Below are 27,123 nucleotides of genomic sequence, written 5' to 3' on the forward strand. Positions count from 1 at the left end.
CAGATGATCTTGGAGGGCTTTTCCAACCTTAATGGTTTTATGATTCTAAATGGCAAGGCTGCGTGAAGAAGTCCCCAACCAACCCCCAACCTCCATGTTACGTGCAGGCACTCTGCACTCTCACCCCATGCAGAATGTTTTCCTTCCAAAGTAAAGCACTCACAACTTAGGACTTGCATACTTTTACTTACCTATTATTACATAGTCTTAAAAAAAAAAAAAGAATTGCATACTGTTTTTTTTTTTTTTTAACCAGAGCCCTGATCTCAGCATTCACCATACCTCACATCTCAACTGATTGTTTATTGCTTTGTCACAGCCTTGACCCTGGCATACTGTTTCAGTCTCAGAACATGCAATTTCCTCCCCCTGTTACCGTGAGGCTCACAATATGTGCTTCACACAGACAAATACATTTATCTCCATCATTTCCCTGCTAGATTGAAGAGCTGTTGTCCACATTTTGCATATGGGAAACAAATGGCTTGAATGCAAATGGTTAGTTTTGACAAAAGTTATAGGTAACAGCAAAGTGATATTATAAAACATTGAGTGAGTTTACCAGTGGGTATTGTGTTATTGCAAAGCCTTACATATTTTTGCAAGGGGTTCTTGACATGGATGCCCGGTATTTTTATGACTCCAAAAGCATGTGGAGTGCAGATGTTGCCTCACCAGTATCTAGAAACTGTATTTCTACATACTCCTGCCAATTTTTTTATTTTTTATTTTTTATTTTTTCGTAGTATCTGTTTTTCTGATGAGCTGTACCAGATTCTCCTGAGGGAATGTATGTGTATAGTCAGTATTCCCAAGAGCTGAATCACCAGCATACCTGATTTCCGAGATAAGCAATGATTTAGCCAGGAATAGTACGGGGGGAAAACTCCATGCTAGAAAGTACTTAATCCATGCAACACTTTTGTTTTGAGAACCAGTCCCTTGTTGATTTCCTTCTCGGCTGTTCAAGGCTGTTTCATTTATGTGTTTTGGTTAGCGGAGAGTTTTGGAAGGCACCGCAGGGAAGAGTGCAGGTTTCCCAGGTTTCCCTGAGACAAAAAGATTAAAAGTTCTAAATAACATGTAAGGGACACTTTTTCTTTCTTTCTTTTTTTTTTTTTAATTGTATCAGTTCTGCATATTTCCTTTTTGAGATCAAATATTATGTTTTCTCGGTTACTTTCTCCAGTTTGGGTATTGTTAGCCTCTGAAACATTGGAACATGCTGTGACTTGCAGACCCCGAGTCAATCTTTGTTCTTCTTGGTCATCTGGAACTGTTTAGCACTCCCCTGCTGGGAGGAGACTTAAACCTCTTATAGTGTATTTCCAACTGCTTTATATGAAGTGGAGAAAGCAGCTCGTCTAACCAAGGATAATAACGGACCGTGTTCTGCACTTCGCCCAGAAAGTTATCAACCATCACCTGTGTGTATTGCGTGTTCACTGAAACGTAAGGAAATTTTTCTCACCCGCAAAATGTAGCTTCCTGGAAATAACTGTGGAAACTTGAAATAGAACTTCATAGCTTTGTAAGCCTAGAAATAAATAAATAAATAAATAAATGCCATCTTATTAATGTGCATGGTTTTCCCTAGCAGACATGGTACCTAGCTTAGGAAACGCTGCATTGCATAAACTGTAAGAAGCACTGCTGGCTATGGCGAGATACACAGGGGAAGGATGGGGCTAAACAGCACCTGGATGATCTAAAAAAACCACAGGTCCGAACTGCGAGCCCGGGTGAACCAGCGAGCCCTGCGACTCCTCCCTGCCCGCTGCCCTTCCCCTCAGGCACGCGTCACGACGCGGGTTGCCCCGCCTCGCCCCGCCGCACTACAACTCCCAGAGGCTCCGGCGCGGGCCGTCCGTGTCGCGAGCGCTGATTGGTGGAGGGGGCCGGCGCCGCGTGGAAGGCTGCCCGTGATTGGAGGGGGCGGCGGGTGGCTGGCCGTTCAAGCGGCGGAGAGCGGTTGGCGGCGGTTAGGCGGCCGTTGGGGCCGCGTGGGGTGGCGGCTCCCGGCTGGTCCCCTCAGAGTCCCCTCAGCTTGTCCTGCCTCGGGGCCGCCATGAGCGCCGCGGACCGCTCTGCCGGCACGTCCCCGCGCTCCGCAAGGTAGAGGGGCTGCTACCCCGGGCCCTGCCGCCCGCCTTTCCCCTTCGTGTCGCGTAGCCGGGCTTTACCTTAAGCGAGGCGCTGCTTTGTCCGCTCCTGCGCTGCTGTGCTTTTTTATTCTTGTGCCTGCCTACTTCTGCTGTCCTTTGCTCCAGTAATAAAGTATTCACCTGTTTTCCCTTGTTACTGTTATTTTTCAAGCGTGTCTGTTGTCCATCTTCTTTTTTCCACACAGCTGTTGGGGAAGTTCCTACATAAGATAAATGCTTTTTAATTATCACTTCCTTACAATGACAGGAATTAAGGAGCTTGGCACGTGTAAAGTTTCCGTGGATTTCTGGGTTCTGCTATAAGCCCTGATGAGCAGTAGGTAAGGGTCACCACTGCCTCTGTCACCCGCCAGATCCTTCTCATAAAAGTTCAGGCTCCAGATTCAGGTTCTGGAGGGAGCTCTTACGGCATTAAATGTATCTTTTCTAAAGAGGCTATTTAGCTTTAATTCTGTTACTGATGGTATCGTAAAACAATATGTGTCAGATCAACATAACTAAATGCTTCTCAAGAGGATTTTGAATCGTGCAGCTCTAGATATGCAAATGTGGTGCTTATTTGAGCATGTTAAATGTCTGAATGCAGTCAATGTTGCTTAAAATATGTAGTTACACATACATATTCTTAATGTGATTTATGTAATAGCAACACAGTCTCTTCCTACTGCCTCAGCATCGAATTCAGTAATTTGGAATTTTCCATTTCACTGTCTAGGGTGGACAAACTATGGATAACACCAAAAAGGAAAGCATGTAGACTCCTAGACCTACATCTTCAGTTATGAGGGCTTGTGCATCAGCTAACCTTAAATTGTTCTCTTTAATCAGAAGTGTTTCTTTAGAAAGTGTTTTTCTCTCTGGTTATCAGAGAAACTATTACAGATTGTCTTTCTCTTTATCCTATAGTGCCTGCTGCTTCTAATGCCAAAGCAAAAGACTTTGCGATCTTTGCTCTCTCCTCTCCCTCTTTTTCTTGCCTCTTCTGCCTTTCAAGTTTACCCTCCCCAAATAACCCATCAGACTTTCGTGCCCTAACGTTTTTGTCCTTCTCCCTTTTCCATAAGGTGCCCCATCTCCGCAGTATAGTAAGCCTGCCAACTGTTCTTTCTATGTTGAAGATTTTGGTTCTCCAAAATGCAGTGATTTCCCATTAATGCCTGGAGCACAGACAAGCTAATGTTTAAAATTGAGTCTGTGTTAAAAGCAAAAATCTCATGTTTTAACTTTTTATTTTTTTTAAATGGTTTATTTTATTATCTGAAGCTTACATGTCATCAGAAAATGTTTCTGTCCAGGCTGGCAACCCCCCATGTCTCATCCAGACATGCTAGTTCTCAGCCTCAGAACCAGGAAGACTCTACTCCTCTCCCATCCATCAATGAGCGCCTGGCCTTCCTCCGCCCTTCCCGGGAGCTGCTGGAATACTACCGCAAGAAGATTGCTGACTTTGACGAAGAGCATGAGGATTTGGTAAAAAGGCTGGAGAGATACAAAGAAACATACGATGAGCAGGTTAGGAAAAGATCTTTTTTTGATAGGCTGTGTATTGTTACACAAACCTCCTTGACTAGCAAAGAGTTAATATTTTTCTTCATTTCAGAGCTCAGAACACCTGGTCTTAAGGTTTACCAGTAATAGGGTAGGACTGAGCTAGAAAGAAATAAGTAGATCTCTGGCTTTGATTTCAAAATCTAGCTGTCTGCCCTCTGTCAAAGCAAAGGGAAACATGCTTGTATGATATTCTTCTATTCTTAATTTGTTATAGCTTGCTTATATCTTCATACTGGTTGTTCCTTTTCTTTTTATTTTTAAATTGAAGCCTGAGTTTAGATATTCAGTTCAGATGACATCCTGTTTAATTTCCTTGCTTCTTAAATGCGTGCACTTAAAACGAGTGCACTTTTGTGCAAATTTAATGAGCTTTGATATACAATTAGTATTTATTGCAACAGAATTCATGAGCTTGGCCATAGGCTATATGTAGCAGTAGTACTACACAGTGAATAAGTGGAAATTTAAAAGAAATTCCAAAACTTAAAAATGTTTCTATTTAAAGAGGGAAAAAAAATCTTAGAGGCTATCTTTAATTTGTGTTCTAATATGCCTTAACAGCATGCATCTCTCTAGCTGGCATCTTTGTAATTCTGAATGACCTTTTGGGAGCAGAATGACCACTGAGGTGCTTCCTCACCTACTGGCCATGCTTGAAGCAGCCTGAAAGCCTTCAGACATCCAAACTTCTTTAATTCAACGTATAGGAAGAAGAGGTCCGAAGTTTGAAAATAGTGCCTTCTGACCTACGGGAACAGTCTTCTGTAGGGCTTGTTAGTTTTCCACACCAGGTAGACAAACATTAATGAAACATAGTAACTAGAAAAATTTCCTACTAGTAAGCCATACAAATCAGTGTTTATTCTTCAGTAACTGCTTTTAAGAATAAGTACTATTTTACAGGTTTTGTTAGGTTTTTGTTGAAGTCAGACTCCCCTTACCTGCACCACTCTGGCTGCCAGTGCAGAAGTGCAACCATTGGAAATTGGAGGCGCTTAGCATGAGCCTTTTTACTGGTGTTGGGTACTGGCGATGATGACAACAGGCACTGTGAGCTCCCTATTGAAACCTATTTAAAAATTTTCCAATACTGCCCTCATCTGGTCAAATTTTATAAGAGATCAATAAGTCACGCAGACTGACAGTTGCTACGTTCCAGTTACAGGCTCAGGGTCTGGCACAAGCAGTTTGTACTTTCTAAGGGTTACCCAGTGCCCTGCATCATTTTAAGTACCTCATTCTCTTTGCCTAGCACAAACTGCAGTGGGAAGTACGTCAGCGAGAAGAGGAAATTGCAGAGTTGCAAAAGGCTTTGAGTGACATGCAAGTCTACCTCTTCCAGGAGAGGGAACATGTCCTCCGCCTTTACTCAGAGAATGACCGGCTGAAAATCAGGTGTGTCTGGATTGCGGACTGGGTCACTGGCAGTAGCGTGTGCGTGCATTATGTTCTAGTTTTCACCCAGATACGGAGTCTTCAGAGAAGCAGTTAGGCCACGCTTCCCAAGGAGGGCTTCTATGAAATCATACCAGTCCTGAAGGTGGAATACAATCTGTCAGGCTACTAAATATGTTTCCACTTATACCTCCTCTTCCAGTAGCAGGGAAAAAAAGAGTAGAAGTTGAACATATGAACATGTTTGAATCAAGTTGCCAGTGGAGATTTTGATTTAAGTAGACCTTGCACCTGCCTGGCACAATGTCTTCCCTCAGTGCTAAAAACATGTAAACTCAAGTAGAAAACACAGATGAATACAAATAGTTTTCCTGACTTGCTGGGATCACGTTGGCAGCCACTCCGTTCTAATGCCATGTAGCTGTTGAACTGAAGTATATGCTGCTGTACTGGACTGGCTGCCAGTGGCAAAGGAGTTTCCAAGCTTCTTAAGAACTTGTGTGGATGATACCAATTTTTCTGTTAAAGTTTGAAGAACTTAAGTCAAAAAATGTGTTGATGTGCTGTGGCACTTCTCAAGAGTGTGACAGAAGTGTGATACAGCACTTAATCTAGTTTGCTTTAAAAAACGACGTGCTTACAATCTATTGAATGAAGTATCTGCAAGGTTTTTAGGTAGTTCATAACTCTGGAATGCAAATTCTTTACTACCATGTGTTATCAGCCTAGTATTGTTATGTTTGAAAAGAAGAACGCTTCCCAATGCCAACAGAATTGGTATTTTCCTTTGTAGGTATGCCACATCAGTAATGTCTTTGGGAGTTCATTTTTAAAGAAGTGTTCTCAAGAGCTGAACAGTTTGGAAAACTTGGAGACATTAATGAGTAAACTAGAAAGACTGTGTCACAACGTCTTGATGTATTTAAAAATAGTAATGCACTGATACCTTTCTTTGAATTCTAGGGAACTGGAGGATAGGAAAAAAATTCAGCACCTCCTGGCTTTAGTGGGAACAGACAAAGGAGAAGTTACGTATTTTCACAAGGAGCCGCCACATAAGGCAAGTTCATTTTTTCTACAAAACTGTGATTTTAATTGCAACATGAAGATCTGTACATGAGAGGCTGACAACAGACCAGATCTGTCCCACAGGTCAAAAGTTGGTAAATAAGCCCAAAGTGGGAGAGATCTGTATCTCTATAACAACACCAGGATTTAGTATAGCTGCTGAGATATTAAATGGGAACAAGCATACTGAAGGTAGGTCTTGTTAGCATCAGCTCCCTTCTGAACACCCACAGATCAGCCTCCTAAATGTCAGGAGTCTGAAGCCAGGTGGCTAATGGTCATTGAGAAGCTGGAGAGAGGACTACAAAGACAAAAGAAAAAAAGGAAGTGCAGAAAATCACCTGGTATGCTGTGTGAAGATCAGCTATCTCAGAGCACCACTGTAAGGTAGCAGTTAGGATCTCAGTAAAGAGTAAAGCAGTGTTGAGATGGCTGTTGCAAATTCCTGTGCAGGAGACTGCAGAAGAGCCATCGCCTCTAGTCAATATTGTGTTGCATATTTCAGAAATAAAGAAATAATGTCAAACTGATTAAATGGCAGTTCATATGAAGAACAGTGTATCTGAACCTACTTGTCAAGAAAGTCACATGATTCAAATGTACAAAGAGTATGATGGAATATAAGGATTTCTCACAGAGTGAGGCGTAGGAAAAAGGCTGGACTCTGCATCCTCTAGTTGCTCTGCACTGCTCAAGCAGTGCAAAAATCTTGCAGAAGCTTTAAAATTCCATAATACAGAGTAGCGCTAAAATTAGGCATATTATATAGTATCTGCCATGAGATAAGCATTGGGGTTATAACCTGCTCCTTCATGGCCTTCTGTTTTTAAGTGGATTTCAGTTCAACAGTTAGTTTGTTTCAGTAGCTGTATTAGTATTTATCCCAGGCTTGTTTAGTAGCTTCAGTGAATGTGCTGATAAATCAAGCTTCATGTTTCTTTGGGCTGCTAAGAGAAAGAATATGAAAGAAGGAAATAACAATTTTCATCTTCACCTTCTCTCTTCTCATCTGTCCCCAAATGCTCTTTCTCCTGTTGAGAGTGCTGTTTTTCATCTTAATGAAGCCGTCAAGGGCGGGATTACTTTCCAGTTGTTTTTTGGGGGAAAAAAGAGGCAGAAATGGCAAAACTTAGCCATTACAAAGGCAACTTTTTTCAATATGTACATTAAACTTGTGAATATCTTCCTTTTCTTGTGACAGAAGTAAGGTAATGCTGTTCTCTTGGATACCCGGTTTTCATCTTTAAGATTTCTTCTTGGTTATTGCAACTTTAGAGAAGTCAGACATTGAGATATCTAATCTTGTTTCTATAGGTTACTGTTCTGCAAAGGACAGATAAATCCAGAGATCCACATGAAGGATATGATGTTTCTAGAACAGGTACCGTACCAAGAGGGTCTAACAGAAGCTCAGCTCTTGATACTTGTGTGTTTGTCCAGTTTATCAAAATAATTATTTGAGTACTTTGGTATGCTTCCATTAAGTTCCCTAAACGTATCCATGCATTCAGTAATGCATCCTTACGCATTCGGTACTCTAGGCTTCCCTTCAAAATCTTTTAAAATAACCTGAACTGAGTCTCATGTCCTTGGTCTGCTCAGCTAAAGAAGCAGCTGATATGACTGTGGAATGGCTGTTCTGGACCTATGAAGGTATGAACTAGATGGGCACTCTTAGCCAAAGCCATTCCAAGATGTGCTGTTCTGCCTGCCTTTAGTATAGACGGTAGTTTGGGTCTGTATGTCTACATAGGGATTTTCTCGTTTGAAAGAACTAGCTTTTCCAAATTGACTGAGATTAGCTAACAAGCTCAAAACTCACTTCAGATATGATGCTTGTGCAGCTGTGTTATCTGCCTATTCATCCTTTACTTAAGAAAATGCGTTAAGTTCACTTTCTAAATATGCCAAGAAAATCAGTAGGTAGGTTGCCTAAGTATTGAGGTGTGATAGTGTGGGATAAAGGTATATGAACCATAAGCTCTGAAACTTTCTTCATCCAGGTAGCCTTCTGGAAGTCTTTGCGACTGTCGCAGTTGCAATTTTTTTCCTGTTCTTGTAGGCCATCCAGTGCATACAGTACGCCGTGTTTGGAAAGGTACTGCACTTAGACTGGAGTACACTTTTCCACTTCTCATTGATTTCTGCAAATAGGCACCAAGAGGAGCTCTTCAAAACGAGCAGCAAAAGGAGAGAAACCAGAAAGTCCTGAGAGGTATCAGAGGGACAACCAAACACTCCTACTTCAGGTAAAATCTTTCACTAACTGAAGGATATATTTTCTGTCTATCCAGGAAATTGTTAGACAAATCTGCTGTCTGCCTACATAAGATACAGATTCTACCAATTTATTAGTCCCACGTCTTACTAATGATTCCCACTTTCTGTCAGTTTACTTAGCTGTTTCTTTGTGATGAACGGCTTAGATTTAAGAACTTGGGTCTGATTCTGGAAGCTTTACATAAGCATGTGTTCCAGTAACGCCAACTTGAATGTGGTGCCTTTAAATACAGAATTTTTAATTGATGTTAACTCGCATAATTTCCTTAATCAGCTATCAATTTACATTAAATCCACAGAAAATCTCCAGGTTTGGGTATTTCATGGAAGTATGACAAAAGGAACAGGTCTGAGATGGAATTAGTCTTCCACAATAAAATGCACTAGTACAGCAAAAAACGTTCCCTGTGCTAGACTTCAGTGAAAGATAGTATAGATAGCATGACAGAACGAACGATAAAATGTTCAGGATCATGAACTGGGGAAGATAGCAGAAGATAGATGTAAAGCATGAGGAAGGATGAGTCAGGAAAAGCAAATAGCAAACTTGTACAGCAGATCAAGATTTTCATTCGAGAACAGTAGTGACTGACGTAGTGGGCAGTTGGCTGTCATTATAACATTTATTCTGGAGTAAAAACATCATAGAAAATTGTCATAAAATAAGCAATCTAAATTCATGTCAAGTTTTTTTTTTTTTTTCTCAAATAGTGCCTTAGAATAGGACATATGTACATTTTTCAAATACTTGTTCCAATTTGTCTCCCTGACCCAGGTCAAGACTCTTTGCGTCTCTCTCCTTCACCCATCTCATGTACATTTAATGCTTCATTCTAGCTGAGTAATTCCTTTTCTTCAAGATACATGGAGTTGCTGCCTTCCTGGAATTTGGGTTTAATTATCACCATTCCATTGGAAGTTGATAGCAGAGAGAGAAAAGTCTGCTTGCATATTCCACAGGATTTGTCACATCCTGTGTGCAGTTTAAATCTTTCCATAATCTTACATCTGTTGCATCTGTTGTCTGTTGTTTCTATCTTTTTCTGCTGTATAGTATACCTGTCTTGTTTATGGCATGATTTTTTTTTTAATGTTTTAGTTATTTGAGAAAATTGATGTTAAAATGAAAACAATAATTGAGAATTTAGAACTCTAGAAATTATTGTTGGGTAGAGTCTTTGACGTGAATTCTGGGATTTAAAAGGGACTTGCAAGGACAGGAGCAGGCCTGCTGTGAGAACTTACACAGTAATGTCTCTGCATGCCTATTCAGGTGGAGGCCCTGCAAGCTCAGCTAGAAGAACAGACGCGATTATCCAAGGAACAGCTTGAGGCGTTACTAGAGGACAGGCGGATTCATATGGAGGAAGCCCAGGTCCAGCATCAGAGGGACCAGGACAAGATTAAAACTTTAACAGATAAGTGAGTGTGAGAGAATAACCATGATGTAATGTAGTCATGAGATGAGGAGAGGGGGAACAACAAAAATATGTTGGCTTTCAGTATGTTGCTTGCTGCAGCAGGCAGAAAAGCAAATTATGCAGCCATCTGCTTGACAGTATGTGGAAGGATAGGGTAGTCAGCATATCAAAAATACTGTTTCACATAGAAAGAACATCAGTTCTTCCATGAGATGAACTAAATGTATTAGGAAAATACCTATACCAAAGTTTTATGTTTCTTCCAACTTGCAATGAAGACTGAGGAAATTAGGGTAGGAACTAGGAAAGAAGTGAATTAACTCCACTGGGATCCCTTTTTACAGACTCCATAAGACTCAAAATCTCTTATATGAGAGTACCCGTGACTTTCTCCAGCTCAAGTTTGATGCCCGAGCCAATGAGAAAGCATGGATGGCAGAGAAGGACAGTCTGTTGAGGAAACTTGACAAAGATCCAGATCAGCTTATCAGCAGGGAGCCAGAAAGAGAGAAGAAGCAGAGAGATACCAAGAAGATGCCTCAAACAGTTCATGAAGCTTGGAAACTCCACAGTAGAGAAATAAAGGTAATTTTTTGTCCTAGGGAGAGGCTCTCTAACAGTCTTTGGAAAACTGCAAGCATCTGGATCTTGACAAGATAGGCAGTAGCTAGTTGTTGTTGCCAAGCTGTACACGTTTGCTGTCAGTTGCATTGTTGCTGGCACTAATGTGTTTTTTTAAAAACAACAACAACACAACTCTCCTGCTGCAGTATTGTTTTTAAATTTCAGGTAAAAGGTATAGCTGATATTTATGGTAGTGTTTCACTATTGGTTTCTCTTATGCCCAGTGCAAATCACATGATATATGGGCCAACAGTTCTTAACCTGCTTGTTGCACGTGCCCTTGTTTAAGTATAAATGCTTCCAGTTAATGGACTTAGAATGTAGTTTCTGTTCCTGTTGTCAGGGGAGAATAAACTCCTTTCAATTGGTGTCCCATAGCTCTTCTGCAGTAGTCAGGATTTCTTCCACTTCTAATACTCTTCCAGTGAGAAAATCTGAAGTGGGTAAATAAGCAATAAGGACTTAGAAAGTAAACAGACAATAGGGAATTGTTTTCATCTATCACTGAATGCAGATTGTTCTGGAGTGCAGTACTGGGCAAGCAGCTGAGAAAACAGGAACTACAGCGCTATTGCTGGATATTATTTTTAAGGGGAAGAGGAGAGAGTTCTTTGAACTGTCATGCAGAACTGATCACCTAGTTATGATGTGTTGGTGGTGGAAGGGGCTCTAGAATATTGTGGGAGGGGTCCTTACCTAGTTATTTCATTAACTTTGGCTCCAGTTATTGTTATTTGCCTGTCTTACTGTCCATCCGTCACACTTGTTTTTCCAGAGCAGGGGAAATGTCATGAGCACTGGCTTTAGAGTTAATTCTTTCTGTTCCTTCTGCATCTTAGTCAATGCAAGAGCAACTGATGCAGGAGCAGCGGCTCTCAAACATGTACAGAGAGCAGTGTATCACCCTGGAAAGTGAGCTGGCTAGGATTCGTGAGGAGGGAGATGTTGGCAGAGAACTCTTTAAGGTAATTAGTTGTAATCATCAGCTAGCTATGTGATGATCTTTCAGCCTCTATTCTACTACCCCACTGAGTTTTCATCTCCATAGGAACGCTCAGAAAAGATGGGGAAGCGCCTGAAGCTGATGACTCAGCGATATGAGGCTTTGGAAAAACGTCGTAACATGGAAGTGGAAGGCTTTAAGAATGACATTAAACAGCTTCGGCAGAAGATGAAAGATGTAGAGAAGCAGCTTTTTAAGGTAACAACTCGTTGCTGAAACAGATCATTATGGGCTTACCCAATAGAGGTGTAGTCTCAGTATTTAAATGCAAAATTTCCCTAGAGTTAAGGAAAGTAATTACTTTCCTAAACAGTCATTTAGATATTAATGCTTGATAAAGTTTGCCCTCTTATGTATTTTATTCAGCAAAAACGGTTTGTCATTGTTAATCAATCAAGCATCAAGTTTGTCCGGGGACTGTCCTGTTTATACATTAGCGATATCTTTTTACTACAGCTCTGAAAGTTATCTGATACCTCTATCTGACTTAGCTGTCTCAAAATTCCAAGGCAGGACAGTAGTCTGTTGTAGAAGAATATTCTGCAAAGAATATGTTGATTTTTTTTTTTCCCCTGGGGGCCATTGTGTTAGGTTTTGTTCCAGTAAGAGGTAGAATGCTGACCTAAGTATTGTGAATATTCTGTATTCCTTTTTAAATGTCTCATTTGTAACTGCAAAAATCACAGCAGAAACAATGGCTTGAAGCTGAAGCTGTGTAACTTTGAAATAAGATGCATCTTCTACATGTGCAGGTGAACATCAGAACAGCTTAGACGGGCCTTAAGCCACAGCCTTGATGTTTTCTGGAGTTTACAATGTGATATTTATCTAATATATGCTTGAGAGGATCACTAGGCATTGCTTTTGTGCAACTGACTCTTTCAGTCATCTATTTGGCAGTGCCACAGATTTGCTTGTTTTCTGTGTTTTTGGCACACAGCTCAGTTCATTTAGATTAATACATTTGTCTTCAGTAAAGACTTGGATTTTGTTCTTTTGTTGTTTGGCTCTGGGTTTAACTTTGTTCGTTAAGGACTAAACTTCAACCATATGTGGATGGGAGAAGAATTGCCTATGATATCTTTACTGCAGAGCTGTATATTTTGTTACTATGGGTGCGTTCTTAATCATATTCTTAATTTCTTTACGCTTCCAGCCACAAGAGGGCAGAAGAATAAAATGCTTGTTAGAAGTCTCCTCTGTGATACTTAAATCCTTCTTACTACTTAAGTCAGAATAACTATAGATGACTACATTTCTTGAATGGTATATTAAACTCTGACCAAGAGCTACATAATGACAATGAGACACCCTAAGGGGTCAAGAGAAAAGGGCTTTAAGAGCAGCTTCCAAGCCTGTGCTGCTGTGATGTTGAATGTGACTGGGCTAGCACGCTATCCAATTTCAGGGTGACAGGAAATGGCAGCCCTTGCTAGTTTGCCATCAGGAACTATGATTACCTGGCAGCCTCTGGTCAGCTCAGTATCAACTATATGACCTGGCCTGAGATTAGGAATTGTACTTGAAGTGCTCTTGGATCGTATGCGGTTCAGAAGGCAGTGGGTTGGCCACAGAAGATAGACCACTTCTAGTTCTAACAGCAAAAGATGATAAACTGTCTTCCTATCAGAAGAGAAACTTAGAGCCATATAAAAGTTGATAAGTATTTTAACTCACCTCTTTTTGTGGCTCTCCAGATAATACAGGAAGTAAAAATAACCCAAAAGGTTATGGGTAGACTTGATAATATTCTGTTAGGTTTCTTTCTCACCAGTACTATAACACCCTAATGTATGAAAGCTTTATCTGTTATTTTTTTTTGGTTCTGGAATACTTTTCTGTTGGTGATATGCACTAGCCCAGTGATGTTAGCTTAAGCATCGTCTTTGCTAGCTACAAAGCATCTCCTTTAGAGTTCTCTTTCTGATAGACTCACTGTACTCTCTAAACTGTACTCTGTACAATGTTGTTTGTATTAATCTGTTTCTCTGTTCCTTTTCAGGTGACTCTGAGTATTGGGCCAGACCAGGATCTTGCAGTTCTACGTGAGGTCCGTCAAGGAAACAGGCTAACCCGTAAAATTCAAGGAGAACTAAAAAACTTAAAAGCAAAAATCTATGGCTTAGAGAATGAACTGCGGGTCTGCTGAAGCTGAGGTTTTAGCTGGCATCACAGTTTGAGAAAGGGGACGTTGCCTGTTTAATGGCATCCAGTGACAGAAGGCTTAAGGAAATCTGCAGTTGTTGTCGTAACATCCATCAGTGGTACATGAGCCAAATTAGGTTGCTCTTTCAGTTGAGATGGCACCTGATAAGACTGATACAGAAAGTACCAGATGACTGGTATTTTAAGAATATGCTTATGACTTCTTGCCTTTGTATCTGTAGTGTAGGGAGCTATGTATACTGGTCTTAAACTTTATTTGGAGCAGATGACAAACCAGATTTATTATTAATGATCATTGAAGGATCTAGTTCAAAATCCAATTTGCTTGGTTCACCTTACCCTGTGTGAGAAGGAACTTTTAAATGGTTTAAATGGTTACTGTTATGGTGCCTAGGCACTTCAGCATGTGACTGGAAATTTTCCTCGAAAAAGACCTTGCGTAGAAAGTACGTACTAAAGTGCATTACATTTGACTCTACCCTCGACATCACAACTATTTTAAAATGTCTTCCCTTTGTTCATTTCTAACCTAGCCGGGACAAACCTGACTGATTTTAATATGTTGGGAAAAAGTAACCGTTTTTAGAACTCATCTGCAAGAACAAGCAACCTCTACTCTTGCTTTGAATGTCTGGAGGGGAGGAAAATACTACACTATCAAATGTCATCTTCCTGTCCCCTTTCTTCCAGTTTATCTTAACACACAGAGGAAGCTCATAATAAAAGGCATCTTGTATCTTCCTTAACCATGGTATTATCTACCTTTGTAGCTTTAAATTATACCATGGCCGTGTACCAACAGGTCATGGTCAGCTTTTGCTACAGCTGTCACTGAACTGTAACTGAAACTGGGGTGGAAGAGCCAGTGCCTAGTTGCTACATGATAAATATAACTCTAGCTATGCAGTGATTATCTTCATATTAGACATCAGGACAATGCTGTTCTTGAAAACAGATGAAATTGTGAAAAGGGCTGCAATGGGGCTTCAGTCCAGTTGTATAAACGTGGGGTATTCATATTTTTATTGTAGCATCAGCAAATCTTACCCACCTTGGAGAGCACATCTGTGTTGGAAAAGTGATTTCAGTGCCTTCATTTCCTAATGTACATTTCCTAACTTGTTAAGTGTGATGGAAGCAGAAAAATTTTCTGAAGTATATACCTATAGGGTACCAGCAGTTCCTTCCCATTTGAGAAGTACTTGGTGTGCAATAACAAGCGGTTTCTTTTGGATGTGGTAGAGGCAATGGAGATCCTGATGCAGTGTTTGGGAGAGGTTTATATACAGCAGTTCTTGTGCTGTGAAGATTTGGGGAAAAATTGTTTTTATAATACCAGCTAAAACAATGCAGTGGGGAAATTTCTTTGAAAAGTCAGGGCTTGTTTCAGTCGTGTAACCTCTCTGTGAAAAGCTTGCTGTCCCTTATGGTCCTTTTCTTTGGCTTTCATTGTGCACTTGTATTCTTGAAGTCAGATTCATCACAGATTTCAGTGTGGGTAGCTGACAATCTGTACCTAGATATTCAGCTGCTACTACAAGAGGCTGTTTGAAAGTGTTGTCACTGACAAGTTTAGCTGAAAATGCTAAATGGTTCAGAGATGGATTGATGAACAGCTTAGGTGCTGATGCTATGTGGACAGCTGAAGAAAATTATTAAACTGTGCAATCCATCGTTTAGTCTCACTCCTTAAATTCAGCTGATGGGAAGCTAGCAAAAAAGTCTCTTGAACTGGTAGAAATAAATGGTTTTCTGTTTATTTTCTACTTTTCCAAGCTAGAAGTTGCTGTTGAAATTTCATTTTCCTCAGCTGAAAGCCACAAAATGTGTCTGGACAAAGGCTGTAGGCTTGGACATTCACATTTGTAAGACTGGGAGGAAGTATTGGGGGAAGAAGGATGTAAATGTTTAATTTCCTGTCTTCTTTACTGTTGTTTGTTGTAACTTGCAAGACTGAACAGAATAAAATGGTGACATTCCCAATATATCTGCTGGTGCTTCCACATCAAAGTGCATCTTGAACTTTATTCTTCATTTGTCATTAGGTTATGAACGCTTTCTATTAGAGGAGGGGAGGAAATTATGGTAGTGCTGATCTGTAAATCCATTTTATTTGGAAGGTTGAATATATGTCTGAGGGCAGGAAGTGCAAGGTATTGTACGTGCTTTTTCTGTGATATCACGTGATCATGTGAAATGTTGCTTTCATGTTGCCAAAACAGACAGGGACCTTCGAGCCAAGAATTGCTTTAAAAAGTCAACTGCTTTCTGCCACTGACAACTGCCCTTAAGATGTCAGTAAGGCACTGTTGGCATTTCCTAAAGGTTTCCTGAAAAAGGTTCCAAGACCCATATTAGTCAATTTTCTTCCACAATTGTCAAGAAAACAAACAAAAAAGTCATTCGTTTTAAAGACTGAGACTCTTTTTTGCTAATTGAAATTAATAATGTGTGACTTCTGTCATTTCAACACAACTAAATGCCATGTTATATACGTAGGTACGAGGAATTGGTGACATCTCTCTAAAGTGGCTGATTCTTGGAATGCAGAGACTGGCAAGGATTAAAGGTTGGAATTGGACAAACGTTCTTATTGTGCAACAGGATGGTAAATGGTTTCTTGTGTAGGGGAAACGTGAGGAGTAAGGGAAAACTAATTGTATAGCATTATTTAGGCAAGGAAGGAATGCATGCATTTCAGAAAGGATGTTGAAATACTGGGCAAGGCGCAGAACTACAGATGATTCAGCAGAGGAGAAAAGGTTGTGCAAGAGCTCATGGTGTATTACATTAGAACTGATTAACACACATGTATTTTTAATATACATGTATTGTGACAACACAAACAAAAAGAGGCCGAGCAAAAACCAGTAGCCCAAACCTGGAGCCTAAAAAAAAGACACAGCCAAAAAAAGCATACATTTTTAATCAGAAATATTTTTTTTTCCCTCATTATAACAAACTGTTAGCAGAGAGAACATTTTCCTACTCTATCTTAAAATCAAAAAAATGATTGCACCTCTGGAAAAGATAGCTTGTTTTAATAAGTTACTAGGCTCGACACATTAGAACTTAATAAAATATGACGTGAAATGACAGGAAGTTATTTAATGGTCCCTTTTACCTTTAAACCTATGATTTTTTTCATAGGCAATATTGGTAGGAGATTTCTGGCACTCGTGCAGCTGCTTAATAGAAGGAGGAATGTATACTGTGTCAGCTCAAACTACACAGCAAGGTTACACAAGAGGGGAAAACACACCACAAAACCTCATGTTTTCCCTATACCATGACTTGCAACAATTCCAAAATTAATTGAAGCTGTGACTGTGCTTAGGCAAATTAACTGTAACAACAGTTCTGATAGCTATTAGAATGGATCTAACTAATAGGAACAGATGCTTGTATGCAGTAGCTGTACTTAAATTGCTTGCAAAAGTGTCTGTTCAGAAATGCACACATTTTGCCAGTGCGGATGGACTCTCTGGACAGCGTAAACTGGAATTGTCTGTGTATGTAGGCCAGGAAGTAATTCTTTGATAAATAATGAGACACATTTTTTTGAGACTAGCTAGAGGCAACATCCCTGTGTACTTTGTTAGATCTATACATATTCATGGAAAGCTATGTCTTTCAGACTTTTAATTACAGCTCACAAATGCATCTAATTCTGTTACACCGGAATGTATTCATGCCTGCTCAAAAGCCTAATAAAGATGTCACTTTGTCCCCATTCAAAGTGGTATAATAGCTTGTTTGTATACAAGGGACATTTTAAGATTTCCTTACTTTTTTGCAACATTTTGCTTTTATATTCCTAAATTGCTTTGAGTTGTAAGACATATCCCCTTTAACCCCCCTAAAAAGCTATTCCTAAACTTGTAAGTCTAGCTGTAGCAGTAAATTTTTTGCATGTGGACTGGAATTGCATACCATAACATAGTCAGATTCAGAAGGCATGAGAGGTGAAAGTGCAATGATTGCTTTGGACTGCTGTATTCATAGGATTTAGGCACAGTGTAAAGAATGGACTTTGTTTCAGTTCTTAAGTTGCATCATCGATTGTTTAGGGTTTTCTCTTTGAAACGTGCCATCAGAAGTAACTGGAATTTAACTTGCTGGAGGGAAGCACTTCTGGCATGTCGTAGTATTTGAGAATGGTGGGGTGGACTTCTGATACTGCCCATGCAGCTCTAAATGAACTGTTTGGAGAATGGGTGTCTTCGAATATGAGTCAGCGTGGCTGCCTTTCAAGCTCCAAACACAGCTTTATAAACAGAGCCCTCAATGGGATTGAGTATTCACTTATACTGACCAAATTGCATGCTTTACAAATTGCAGTGCTTTTGGATTGTGGACAAATTACAACTGTGTAAAAATGCATTACCTGTTTCTATTCAGAAAGTCCAGAGAGGCTTTCTACGTAGTAGTGTTTCAATGTCAAAGCAAGAAAATGCTAAACTATGCAGGCATGAAGGGTTTCATTGTTGAAATGGGTTCAATATGAATTAATAAAAAACCTGGATCTACCCTGGTGAAACATATCCAGGATGTGCTGAATTCACCTGTATTGATTTAGGGATCAAACTGACTTACTTTCACTGTAAACATTTATCTCAGTAGAGAGTCACTCCTACACTGCCCAGTTAAGCATTTTTTCCTTCAGTGCGAGCTTGGCTGGATAAAAGTCTGGTCGGTGTCGTCACAGGCAAAGCTGTTCAGCTTTGTGTTCAGTGATATCCCTAATAAAATTACTTGAAGCATGATAAACACAATCACTTAAAATATAAAGCAAGTACTGCTGCTTTTAGGAAGGGGAAGGGGGAAGTTCAGGCAAGATTTCAGTCAGATTCAAAAAGAGGTGGATTTTGAAAAAGATCAAAGATTTAGATATATCTTTCATTGTGGTAAACAATTATATCCTGAAAGGTGTTTTGAAAGCTCTCATTTTGAACTAAACACTTTTTTTTTTTTTTTCTGGAAGTGTAAATGTGCTGTGAATATTGAGAGGGAGTTTGGAAGTGCAGAAAGCAATTCCTGCCCATTCCCAGGGCAGGACCTGCAGTAAGGAGGTGCTCCTAGAGGTACCCAGTGAAGTTCATGTGAAAATGTGATCTCTTTACAGCTGAGAAGGAAGGACAGGTCATTTCAGTGTAATTCTGTCTGGACAGCTAGGGCTCAAGACCTCTGAAAAAAGAGTTATGCTGTGAAAAGATGGGAGCGTGAATGGGATTTTCCACCCAAGTTGTAGCAAGACGATGCTGCTGTCAGTCTGAGCTGACGGAGCCATCAACTGGGCGGCCACCTGTATGGCAGGCTCAGGTCGGTCATACGAGTGTTGGAAGCATAACTGGATTGGTGCGGGGATAGCTCCACCAGTAACGCTTTTTAGAATCCAGTCCTGAGGAGCCAAAAAGGGAAAGAATGGGCAACGGTATTTTTGGAGACTGCCTTTTCCTGTTAGAAGCACTTCTGCCTTTAAGGCATTTCAATTAATGTTGAGATGAAGTCGTTGCTTGTGCTTGAGAGCATGGTTAAGGTCAGGAAGGCGGCTATGGAGTCGCCAGGGTTAGTGGCAGCTAGGGACAGTTGGGTGTATTTGGTGTGGAGCTGGTAATTAGTGTTAAGATGAAAATTACACAAGAAGAAGAAAAGGGAAGAAGCAAGAGGCAGATAATTGAACCTTTGGGGAGTCTACAGAGGAAGGATGTTGGCACAGAGCTAAAAGTAATTTACAGAACAAACAGTTGTTAGATAACTAGAAGCACAAGCATAACAGAAAGAGGCAGGGATGCACAGAGATGTAGCCAGAGAGGAACAGAAGATGCCGTCGTTAAGTGCAGCACTCATATCAAAGGCTGCTTTTATCATGAGGAAACTTAACCAAAATAGAAAACAAACAAAACCCCAAACAAAGCAAAAAAAAAATGCTCCAGTTGGCTCATCTGGCAAATCATCAGCTTGAATACCCTCTTTGAAGAGGGCAGTCAGAGTAGGTAGGGTAGCTACATCCCACAGCAGGCAGCAATCTGTCTGATGTTTAGGGATGGTCACTCGGATGAGAGACGTGGAGGTCTGCAGACACGGTCTGTGTGCCTTGGGACACTCGAGCAGACTGAGGATAAAAACATTTAAGTGAGGTATTTTTAAAACATCATTGCTGTAAGTGATGATCTTACCCCCTGGGTATCAGTGCTTTCTGTAATGAGTAAGTAGTCCAAAATAATTTAAGTACAGAGTAAGGCTATTCAGATTCCTCATTATATTACATCCAGATTCATTCAGTTCCTCAGTATTGTTGTGACAGACACTAACACCACCTTTGTTTCCCTAAGCTTTTACTCCAGAGACAACTTTCGCCTCTTTGTTACAGCGTGGCTCTATCATGAAAGTGTTTTTTTTTTTAAAGTCAACAATACTTTTGTTACTCCATAATTTCCTTTCCATTCCCCTCCATTGTAGTAGCGTGTTCATAAGAGAAAAAAATGTGCTTGCTTATTTTAATATGCAACAGTTTCAACAGTGTAGTTGTCATTATTCTAGTTTAAGATTGTTCATTGAAGAAATGCAGACAATTTTCTGTTCAGAACACATCATTCAATTCTCATTCTTCAAATAATGAAGTTTAATTTAGATGAGTATTTACTACATATTTTTGTAGTATTTTCTTCTTGAACAAATATGAAAAGCTTGTTTTATCTCTCATGCCTGGAAAAAAAGGTCAACAGAGACTGCCATACCTTCATATGAGATTTCTGCCTCACGATGACTGAACTGGTGCACAGCTCTGAGGTGTTTTTGTTGTCTTGGTGCTGAGGGTGGCTGCGTGCAAGCAGCACTGAGGAAGTAGTGCTGTGTGTTGGCAAATTCAGACTTGGAGCAGGGCCACGTGCGTCTGCAGCCTCCAGGAATGCAAGTATTGTGTCCTCGAAAGTTTCAGACCGGACCTGGTCCTCAGGGAGGTGGGGAAGCCCGAGGGCAGAGCTGCTCACCTGCCTCCGGCACCACAGGGTTTGCTTCTGTCTTAAGAAGGGTCACATCATTTCTGCCTCTGCAATGAGATATAAAACTCTGGGTGGGTTTTCCTGAAACGAACGGAAATATTTCCAACGGGGAGCTGGAGGGAGATAACCGTAACCTTCGTGGGATGCTCAGAAGAAGGAAACCTATCAGCCGCCTGTCCATCCCAGGGCAGGATGGTGACCGGTGACCGCAGGCTCTCTAGGTGCTGCCCGGACACCGGGGACATGCCTTGCAGCGTACCACCCCGGGGGCAGGCTGACCTCCGGCCCCAGGTTTTCTCCTCGCGGTGGTCTGTGGCAGGGGGAAAGCGGTGCGGGAGCAGAGCCCCGGGGGTGCCGATGTCCCAGCGGGCCTCTCCCACTTCGGCCTCGCCCAGCAGGAGCCCGGCTCCCACCCTGGCAGCCCGCTCTGCGGTGTGAACGGAGCCGAGGGGTGCCGAGCTCGGCTCGGAAGCGGGCTCGGGCCACCAGAGGCCCGACCACCGAGGGCTCCCCGCGGGGCCGGGCCTGCCCCGGGCGGGCGGGCCCAGGTGCGGGGGGCGGCGGCAGAGCCCGAGCCCGAGACCGAGCCCGAGCCCGCCCGGGAGCTGCCCCCAGCGGGGCCGCGGCGCCGCCCCGCACCTGGGCCCGCCCCGCGGACGGGGAGCGGGGCCGGGCCGGGCCGAGGCGAGGCGAGGCGAGGGGAGCATGGCCCGTGGCGGCGGGGGCCCGGCGCCCTGAGCGGCGCCATGCGGGGCCGGCTGCTGGCGCGGCTGCGGCGGCGGCGGCTGCTGCGGCTGCTGCTGGCCCTGGGCGCGCTGGCGCTGGGGCTCTGGGCCGCCTACCTGGAGCTGCTGGCCGCCCCCGGCGGAGGGGCGCCCCCGGACCGCAGTGAGTTACCCCGGGGGGCGGGCAGGGGGGCCGGGGGGCGCGGGGCCGGGCTCCGTGCCCCGGGAGCGAGCTGGGGCTGGGGCTGCCGTGCTGCTCGGCTGCGGCTCCGAGGCGGTGTTGGACAGCCCGTGGGCTTCTGGAAGTCTTTTTTTTTTTTTTTTTTGAGGGGGGGGGGGGGGGTCCGAAATAATGTCGGGGAGTGGCGGCGGTGCGTGTGGCAGCGGTGCCTCAGGGCCGTGTCACTGCTGCTGAGCACACGCGTGGCACAGCCCCTGCGCCCGGATCCCCTGGGACCTGGGTTGGTCCGAAAACTTCAGGCTGCGGCTGGGCAGGGAGCTCCCCCGGTGTCTGTCTGCTCACAGAGCCCTCCGCGGGATCACAACTTCAGCTGGAGCTTGATCTTGAAGTTAAAAACATGCATGTATTGCTCCAGCAGTGCCAGGGATCTGACTTCTTTGGCCGGGACAGAGAGGAGGGAACAGAGTCTGCTCCATGTTACGTCTTTTGTGTGATGTGGCCCCGAGCCCCCTGCTGTCCACCGCTCGGCCAATGCCCCCCAGAAATCCCTAGAGAAAACTTTAAAAGCACGTAGAGGACTTCTGTGGTGCAGCGGGGCAGAAGGCAGGCTGCTGTGGGGTGTTTAAGCAGCGGTTATGGGGGGAAAGGGGCTGAGACAGGTGCGTGCTGCTGCAGACGGAGAGAGGGAATGGGAGAACCGGGCAGAAGGGATGCACGCGAGCAAGCCAGTTGTACTGTGAACTGGATTCTTCCTCCCTGCTTCCAGGCAGGAGTTATTTTTACATCGTTGTTATAAAAATCGTCCAGTTTCAAGGCTGGGACTGGAAACAGTGACACGGCTGTGGTCCCTACCAACTAAAACAGAAGGCGGGGCAGACAATCGCACCGCATTGAAGTTCAATTGAATAAAAGCTCCAGACGCTCCCAAACCCACCAGAGACGTCGCCGGTGGCCACACGCAGGGGCTGCTGGTGAGCCTGGCAGGGTGAAGCCCTCGGGCAGGCGGCTCCGTGGCACGAGAGAGCCTGTGCACACCGGGAGCTGATGCTCTGCCCCGGGCAGTTGGCATCCTGGGCTCCTGGGGAGCGTCCTGGAAACTGCCAGCAGGAGGGGGGTTAAGCTGTGACCCTCCCCACCCTTCCTCTTACCCCATACCTCCAAAAGCCTGTTTTAAGAGAAATCAAAAGTTGGAATGAAAAACAAATAGCATTTGATTTCTTTTGGCTGTTAAGCTAAGTAGTGCTTTCGTCTCTTGGGACTGGGGTGTCTGCGTTTGTGGCTCCACGTGGTGGCTCCTTCCGGGGATCCCACAGAGCTGGCATCGGAGGGGGTGATTCTCAGAGCAAAGAAAATGCTTTTTCCTTCTTGTTTCTACATTGTTTTCCTTCTTGTGTCCCAGGTGGGAACCCCACAGTAAGTCACAGCTGGGGACCAACCAAGGGTTGCCGTCCCCACTCATCTGATGCAACAGCCTCCCCACTTACTGCTGATAGAATACAAAGGCTGTTTACTTGGTAATTTTTCCAGGCATAAGACTAAGAAGCTCCTTCCTCTGGGGACAGAAAGCTGTTGGGCTTGGAAGGGAGCTAAAGGAGATCTGTTTCCATCTTCTGTGTCTGCAACTGAGCTTTCTTCTCACCTCCCACAAAAGCACTGCTGGATAGCCTGTGAAAGGAACGGCAAGTGTGTTTTTCGTTTCTTCAGGCACGGCCGTTCCTCCCCAGCATTTTGCTCCTTTCGCCCACCAGGTCGCTGTGGGGCAGGGGAAGCAAATCCCAAGTGGCCCAGCAGACCTTAGAGTAAGCCGTGCTCAGAAACCGTGTCCCTGGCTGCCCTCCCCTCATGCATGTGCAGCCCCACTATGCAACGAGGTTCAGCATGCAGATAACTTTGGCTGCAAGAGAATAAAGGGCCTCGCAGAACGTGCTCTAATAACTGGTACCCAACGGCTTCTGTGGTGCTGTGTCACCGCGTGCTGGAAGAGGCTGTGGCCGGGAGGTTCCTTTTGCTGTCACCTCAAATTCAAGGGCTGAGGGACCGGCCGAGCTGCAGGGTTCGTGCTCGTGCAGCCCCTGGGTTGGTTCGGGTGCTTCCCTGGCTGTCGGGGAGGCTTGGGATGCACTGGGCAGGGGTGGGTGAAAGTGAGTGAAAGAAGTGACACACCTTTCCTAGGGAGGTGCTGCTGAAATGAGCGGTCAGGCTGGTACAAGATGAAAAAAAAAATCATTTTTCCTTGCAACGTGATTGCATGAAGGTATTCCTACATGCTGTTCCCTGGAAGCCTGACTGGCAGGACTTGTGCCTCATGGGCAGGAGGGTGCTTCTGTTGTTGTGAGGCTTGCATATTTCTTTTTCTTTCTTTCTTTATATTTTTTTTAATTGAGACTATTTGGCTGGTCTGCTGCCCAGTAGGTATTCATAGGAATCCTAAACAAACATGTTTACAGCTGAGGGAGGAAAAACAAGCAGGCTGATGTGAGTCGAAGATGGGCACAACTCTCCTCCCCTGAAACGTGGCTTGTTGTCATCCAAAACAAGTTGTAACAGACAGGGCACTGCCTCCCTGCCAAGAAACCCGGGTGCTGCAGGCAGCCTGCGTGCTGCCGACAGGCGCTACCCTTTTTGGAGTGGGCTCTCCAGCAGGAGTATGTTTTCTCCTCTTTGCTAGTTGCCACACAGCAAGCTTTGCTCCTGCGAGTGAGTGCTGGAGGCAGGAAAGTTTATTTATTTATATTTATTTTTTTTTAGCTGAACAAGTAGTTGGAGAGGGAGAAAGCACCAACGAGTCCGATGCTTGGATGAAGCTGGTGCATCGGGGACCTCCTCTGCTACCTCTGGTTTTCTGCTCCTCGCCTTCCCCAAGCAGGAGGAGCTGGCTCTGAGGGAGCAAGGCTGGTGCTAGGGAGCCGTGCTGGCAAGCAGGGAGGATGTGCAGCAATCCCCCTGTGCTTTAAAACCTTGTGTCAACATCATAAAAGTGAATCTCAAGCGCTGAACAGGCTTAGAGGTGAGGTCACTCCCAGCCATTGCTCTGCAGACTGGTTTGTTTTTCTTCCTGCTGCAAAGCCCATGGTATGTGGGGAGCTTCTAAATCGCTTGCACTGATTTCCTTTATTGCAGGTGTGAGTGACACTGAGCCAGGCAAGAGCAGGGTGTGCAGGATTAGATTAAATTGCTTGGAGGTGCAGCTTGTGGGAACAAGGGACTCGAGGGGGCCCTGCTTTAAGCCACTCCTTCTGGCTGCTCCAACCCACCCCTGTTCCTCCGCATTTCTGCGCTGTGTGTAAGTAACGCTGGGAGTGTGTTATCTTCCTATCTGGGCTTCTGACAAGTGGCTCTTGGATCTCCAGCTTGTTACAAAGCAGCATGAGTTGCTTAAAACCTGGCCGAGCCCTGGCGCGGACGGGCAGACGCGTGCCTTTGCGTGAGGAGGGGAGCTGGTGGAAAGCTGAAGCTGCTCATTCAGCGTAGAGCATCGGCTGCCCTCTGTAACCTCACTGCCCAGGCACCTGTGCACGAGGAAGTGTGCACTCAGACCCCCAGGTTCACTCACGCACACAGCTGGATGTCACAGTCGTCCACACGCACGCCTACTTGCCCCTGCGTGCACAGGACCGCTCTTTGGCATGGGTGATTGCTCCGAGGGGTGCTGAGTTTTCACTTCAAGGTGATTGGTTCAGTCCACCGGGAGGGTGGTCAGAAGTGCTGCCACGTCTCGCTCTGCGCTGCCAGTAGTTTGTGAACCTGGCTTTTCCCACCCCTTGACTCGGAGTCAGGCTGGGATTTGACTCGCACGTAACCTCCTTGTGGCGCGGCGCCGAGCGCCTGGCTCCCCGCGTGCCCAACGAGAGCCGCGAGCGTTTGCTCTCTGGGAACCTGTCCCGCCATCTGCAAGCGGTGCGGGGACATTCTGGGGCCAGACAGATGATATATCATCACCAGAAAGAAACCCTTGCGCCATCCCTGTGTGCACACACATCACCTGTGACAGGTTGGCGCGGACGTGTGCCAGCGCAGCGTGCGCTCCTGCACCACACCTTCTCCCTCCTTGAGCCAGGCTGGATGGGGATGGCTCGGATACCGCGGGGCTGTGCCCTGCTCAGCATCTCCCCGTGCTGCGGGCTTGGCAGAGGAGTCGTATTGTCTTCTGGAGGTGCATTTCTGCGCGTGGTTGGCATCGGGCTATCTGGCGCAGCCAAACAAAGGCTCTGCCTTACGTCGCTCACCTGCAAGTTGAGGCAGACGTGGAGGAAGAATTCCCTTTTCCAGCCACTTCCCAATTCAGTTGCTGTTTTTCAGGCTTGCAGTAACAGCTGAGAAGGGCTTTCCAGAAGAGGAAATGCGCCGTCTCATTTCATGTGGTGTAAGATCTAAGGAAAGACCCACGTAATGCCTTGGGTTGAAACAGGTGTGAACCTGGTCCTCACATACTTCTGCTTTTTATGATCTGAGGCGTTCGTAGTCGGTGCCTTTAATCAGCCGAGCCAAAATACATCTCCAGCTTTGGGTCTTTGCAGTCTGAGCTCATCTCTTGTTCTGCTTCCAAGCTCATTTCTCAATGATTTCTGGGAGCTTAAAAAAATAAAAAATAAAAATACAAGCAGCATCCAAAGTGCATGTATGTACGGCAGAAGGGCGAAGGAAACCAGGTCTGTCTACTGGTGTTGGTCAGAGCTCCCCTGCACCACTGTTGGCCTGAGAAACCTCCCCCATGCCAGTGCAGCACAAGGCTTTGGTGTGGTTTGGGGAGAGCCCCCTGCACTTTGGGGTGCTGGGGTTATATCTGGGGGAGCGTTGCTGTTAAGTAAATGAGCTCTCTCCAGAGACGCCTCAGAACAAGGATCCATGTCCGAATAATAAAGGATTTAAATTCACTACGCTGGGCAACGTGATTCAGTTAGTCTGTAAAATGTGGGATCGCTTCAGACAATCCAAAAATTGCCGGGTAGGGCTGTGAGTCTCCCTGAAGCGTCAGTGCCACTCTCACCTGTTTGATAATTCTGTTTTTACCATTTCCTAAGGCTTCGGTATTACAGCGTTGTGGGGCTGTGTCCTGTCTGAGACTTACTCATTTATTCTGAGGGAAAAAGGGTCAACGTGGCTTCTTACCTCCTTTCTTTCTACAATCTGGAGAAGCTGTCCTATGTTTCTCTATAGCATAGGCCCATCTGGTACATTTATATGGCTGAAGTACTGCCCCTTGTGCTATTCTTGCTTCTCCGTGTCACTGTTTTCCATGGCAGATGCAACGGGTGTCCCAAGCCTTTGCCTCATACGTGGCTCGTTTTCTTGCTGCCTGGTTTCCATCTCATCTACAAGTCCCCAGTGACCTTCACTTCAGACAGTGTAAATGTTCGTGACTTTTGTTTCCAGTTGAGCAAAATATGAGCAACTGACAGCCAGGGCTACTCAGTAATGTAAAACTAAACACGGATCAGAGACTTAACCGCAAGGTTTGCCATAACAGGCACGCTGTCTACTTTTAACTTTCTTTGCCAGTAGCCTCCTGGACTGTAGGTATCAGGAACTAGTCGGGTTAC

General features: G+C 44.2%; 2 protein-coding genes and 1 long non-coding RNA gene across 5 annotated transcripts in view; 2 read left to right on the forward strand and 1 right to left on the reverse strand.

Moving 5' to 3' along the window:
* Positions 1 to 193: 193 nt before the first annotated feature.
* CCDC77 (coiled-coil domain containing 77) lies at positions 194 to 15,656 on the forward strand. Its single transcript, XM_080576097.1, has 11 exons — positions 194 to 2,115; positions 3,461 to 3,677; positions 4,969 to 5,111; positions 6,075 to 6,171; positions 7,494 to 7,560; positions 8,334 to 8,428; positions 9,733 to 9,881; positions 10,225 to 10,465; positions 11,344 to 11,469; positions 11,553 to 11,705; positions 13,510 to 15,656. Exons 1-11 carry the CDS (start codon positions 2,069 to 2,071, stop codon positions 13,654 to 13,656), a joined length of 1,482 nt encoding a protein of 493 aa, XP_080432223.1. The 5' UTR covers positions 194 to 2,068; the 3' UTR covers positions 13,657 to 15,656.
* Positions 10,472 to 21,269, reverse strand: LOC308187785. 2 transcript variants are annotated; one of them, XR_013944901.1, is made up of 3 exons: positions 20,812 to 21,269; positions 20,414 to 20,724; positions 10,472 to 10,938 (listed from the first exon to the last, which is right to left on the reverse strand). It is a non-coding gene; the product is annotated as an uncharacterized lncRNA (long non-coding RNA). The 2 variants fall into 2 exon arrangements; XR_013944902.1 differs by lacking the exon at positions 10,472 to 10,938 and adding an exon at positions 16,989 to 19,788 and having other exon boundaries at positions 20,812 to 21,261.
* A 51-nt stretch (positions 21,270 to 21,320) lies between these two features.
* The window catches only part of B4GALNT3 (beta-1,4-N-acetyl-galactosaminyltransferase 3), a 60,399-nt gene continuing 54,596 nt past the window's right edge, over positions 21,321 to 27,123 (forward strand). Inside the window, exon 1 of one of the 2 annotated variants that reach the window (XM_080576085.1) lies at positions 21,321 to 21,565. In XM_080576085.1, coding sequence (XP_080432211.1) covers positions 21,424 to 21,565 — 142 coding nt within the window. In that variant the 5' untranslated portion in view covers positions 21,321 to 21,423. The remainder of the gene's footprint in view (positions 21,566 to 27,123) is intronic. The other variant, XM_080576084.1, reaches the window with a different exon arrangement.

The sequence above is a fragment of the Anser brachyrhynchus genome (genome assembly GCF_964034855.1).
Source record: "Anser brachyrhynchus genome assembly, chromosome: 1".
NCBI lineage: Eukaryota > Metazoa > Chordata > Aves > Anseriformes > Anatidae > Anser > Anser brachyrhynchus.

Coding starts and splice junctions, on each gene's coding strand:
- CCDC77 (XM_080576097.1), top strand. CDS start 2,069: ATGAGCGCCGCGGACCGCTCTGCCGGCACGTCCCCGCGCTCCGCAAG. Junction 3,678..4,968: donor AAGAAACATACGATGAGCAG/GTTAGGAAAAGA, acceptor CTCTTTGCCTAG/CACAAACTGCAGTGGGAAGT. Junction 7,561..8,333: donor ATATGATGTTTCTAGAACAG/GTACCGTACCAA, acceptor TTCTGCAAATAG/GCACCAAGAGGAGCTCTTCA.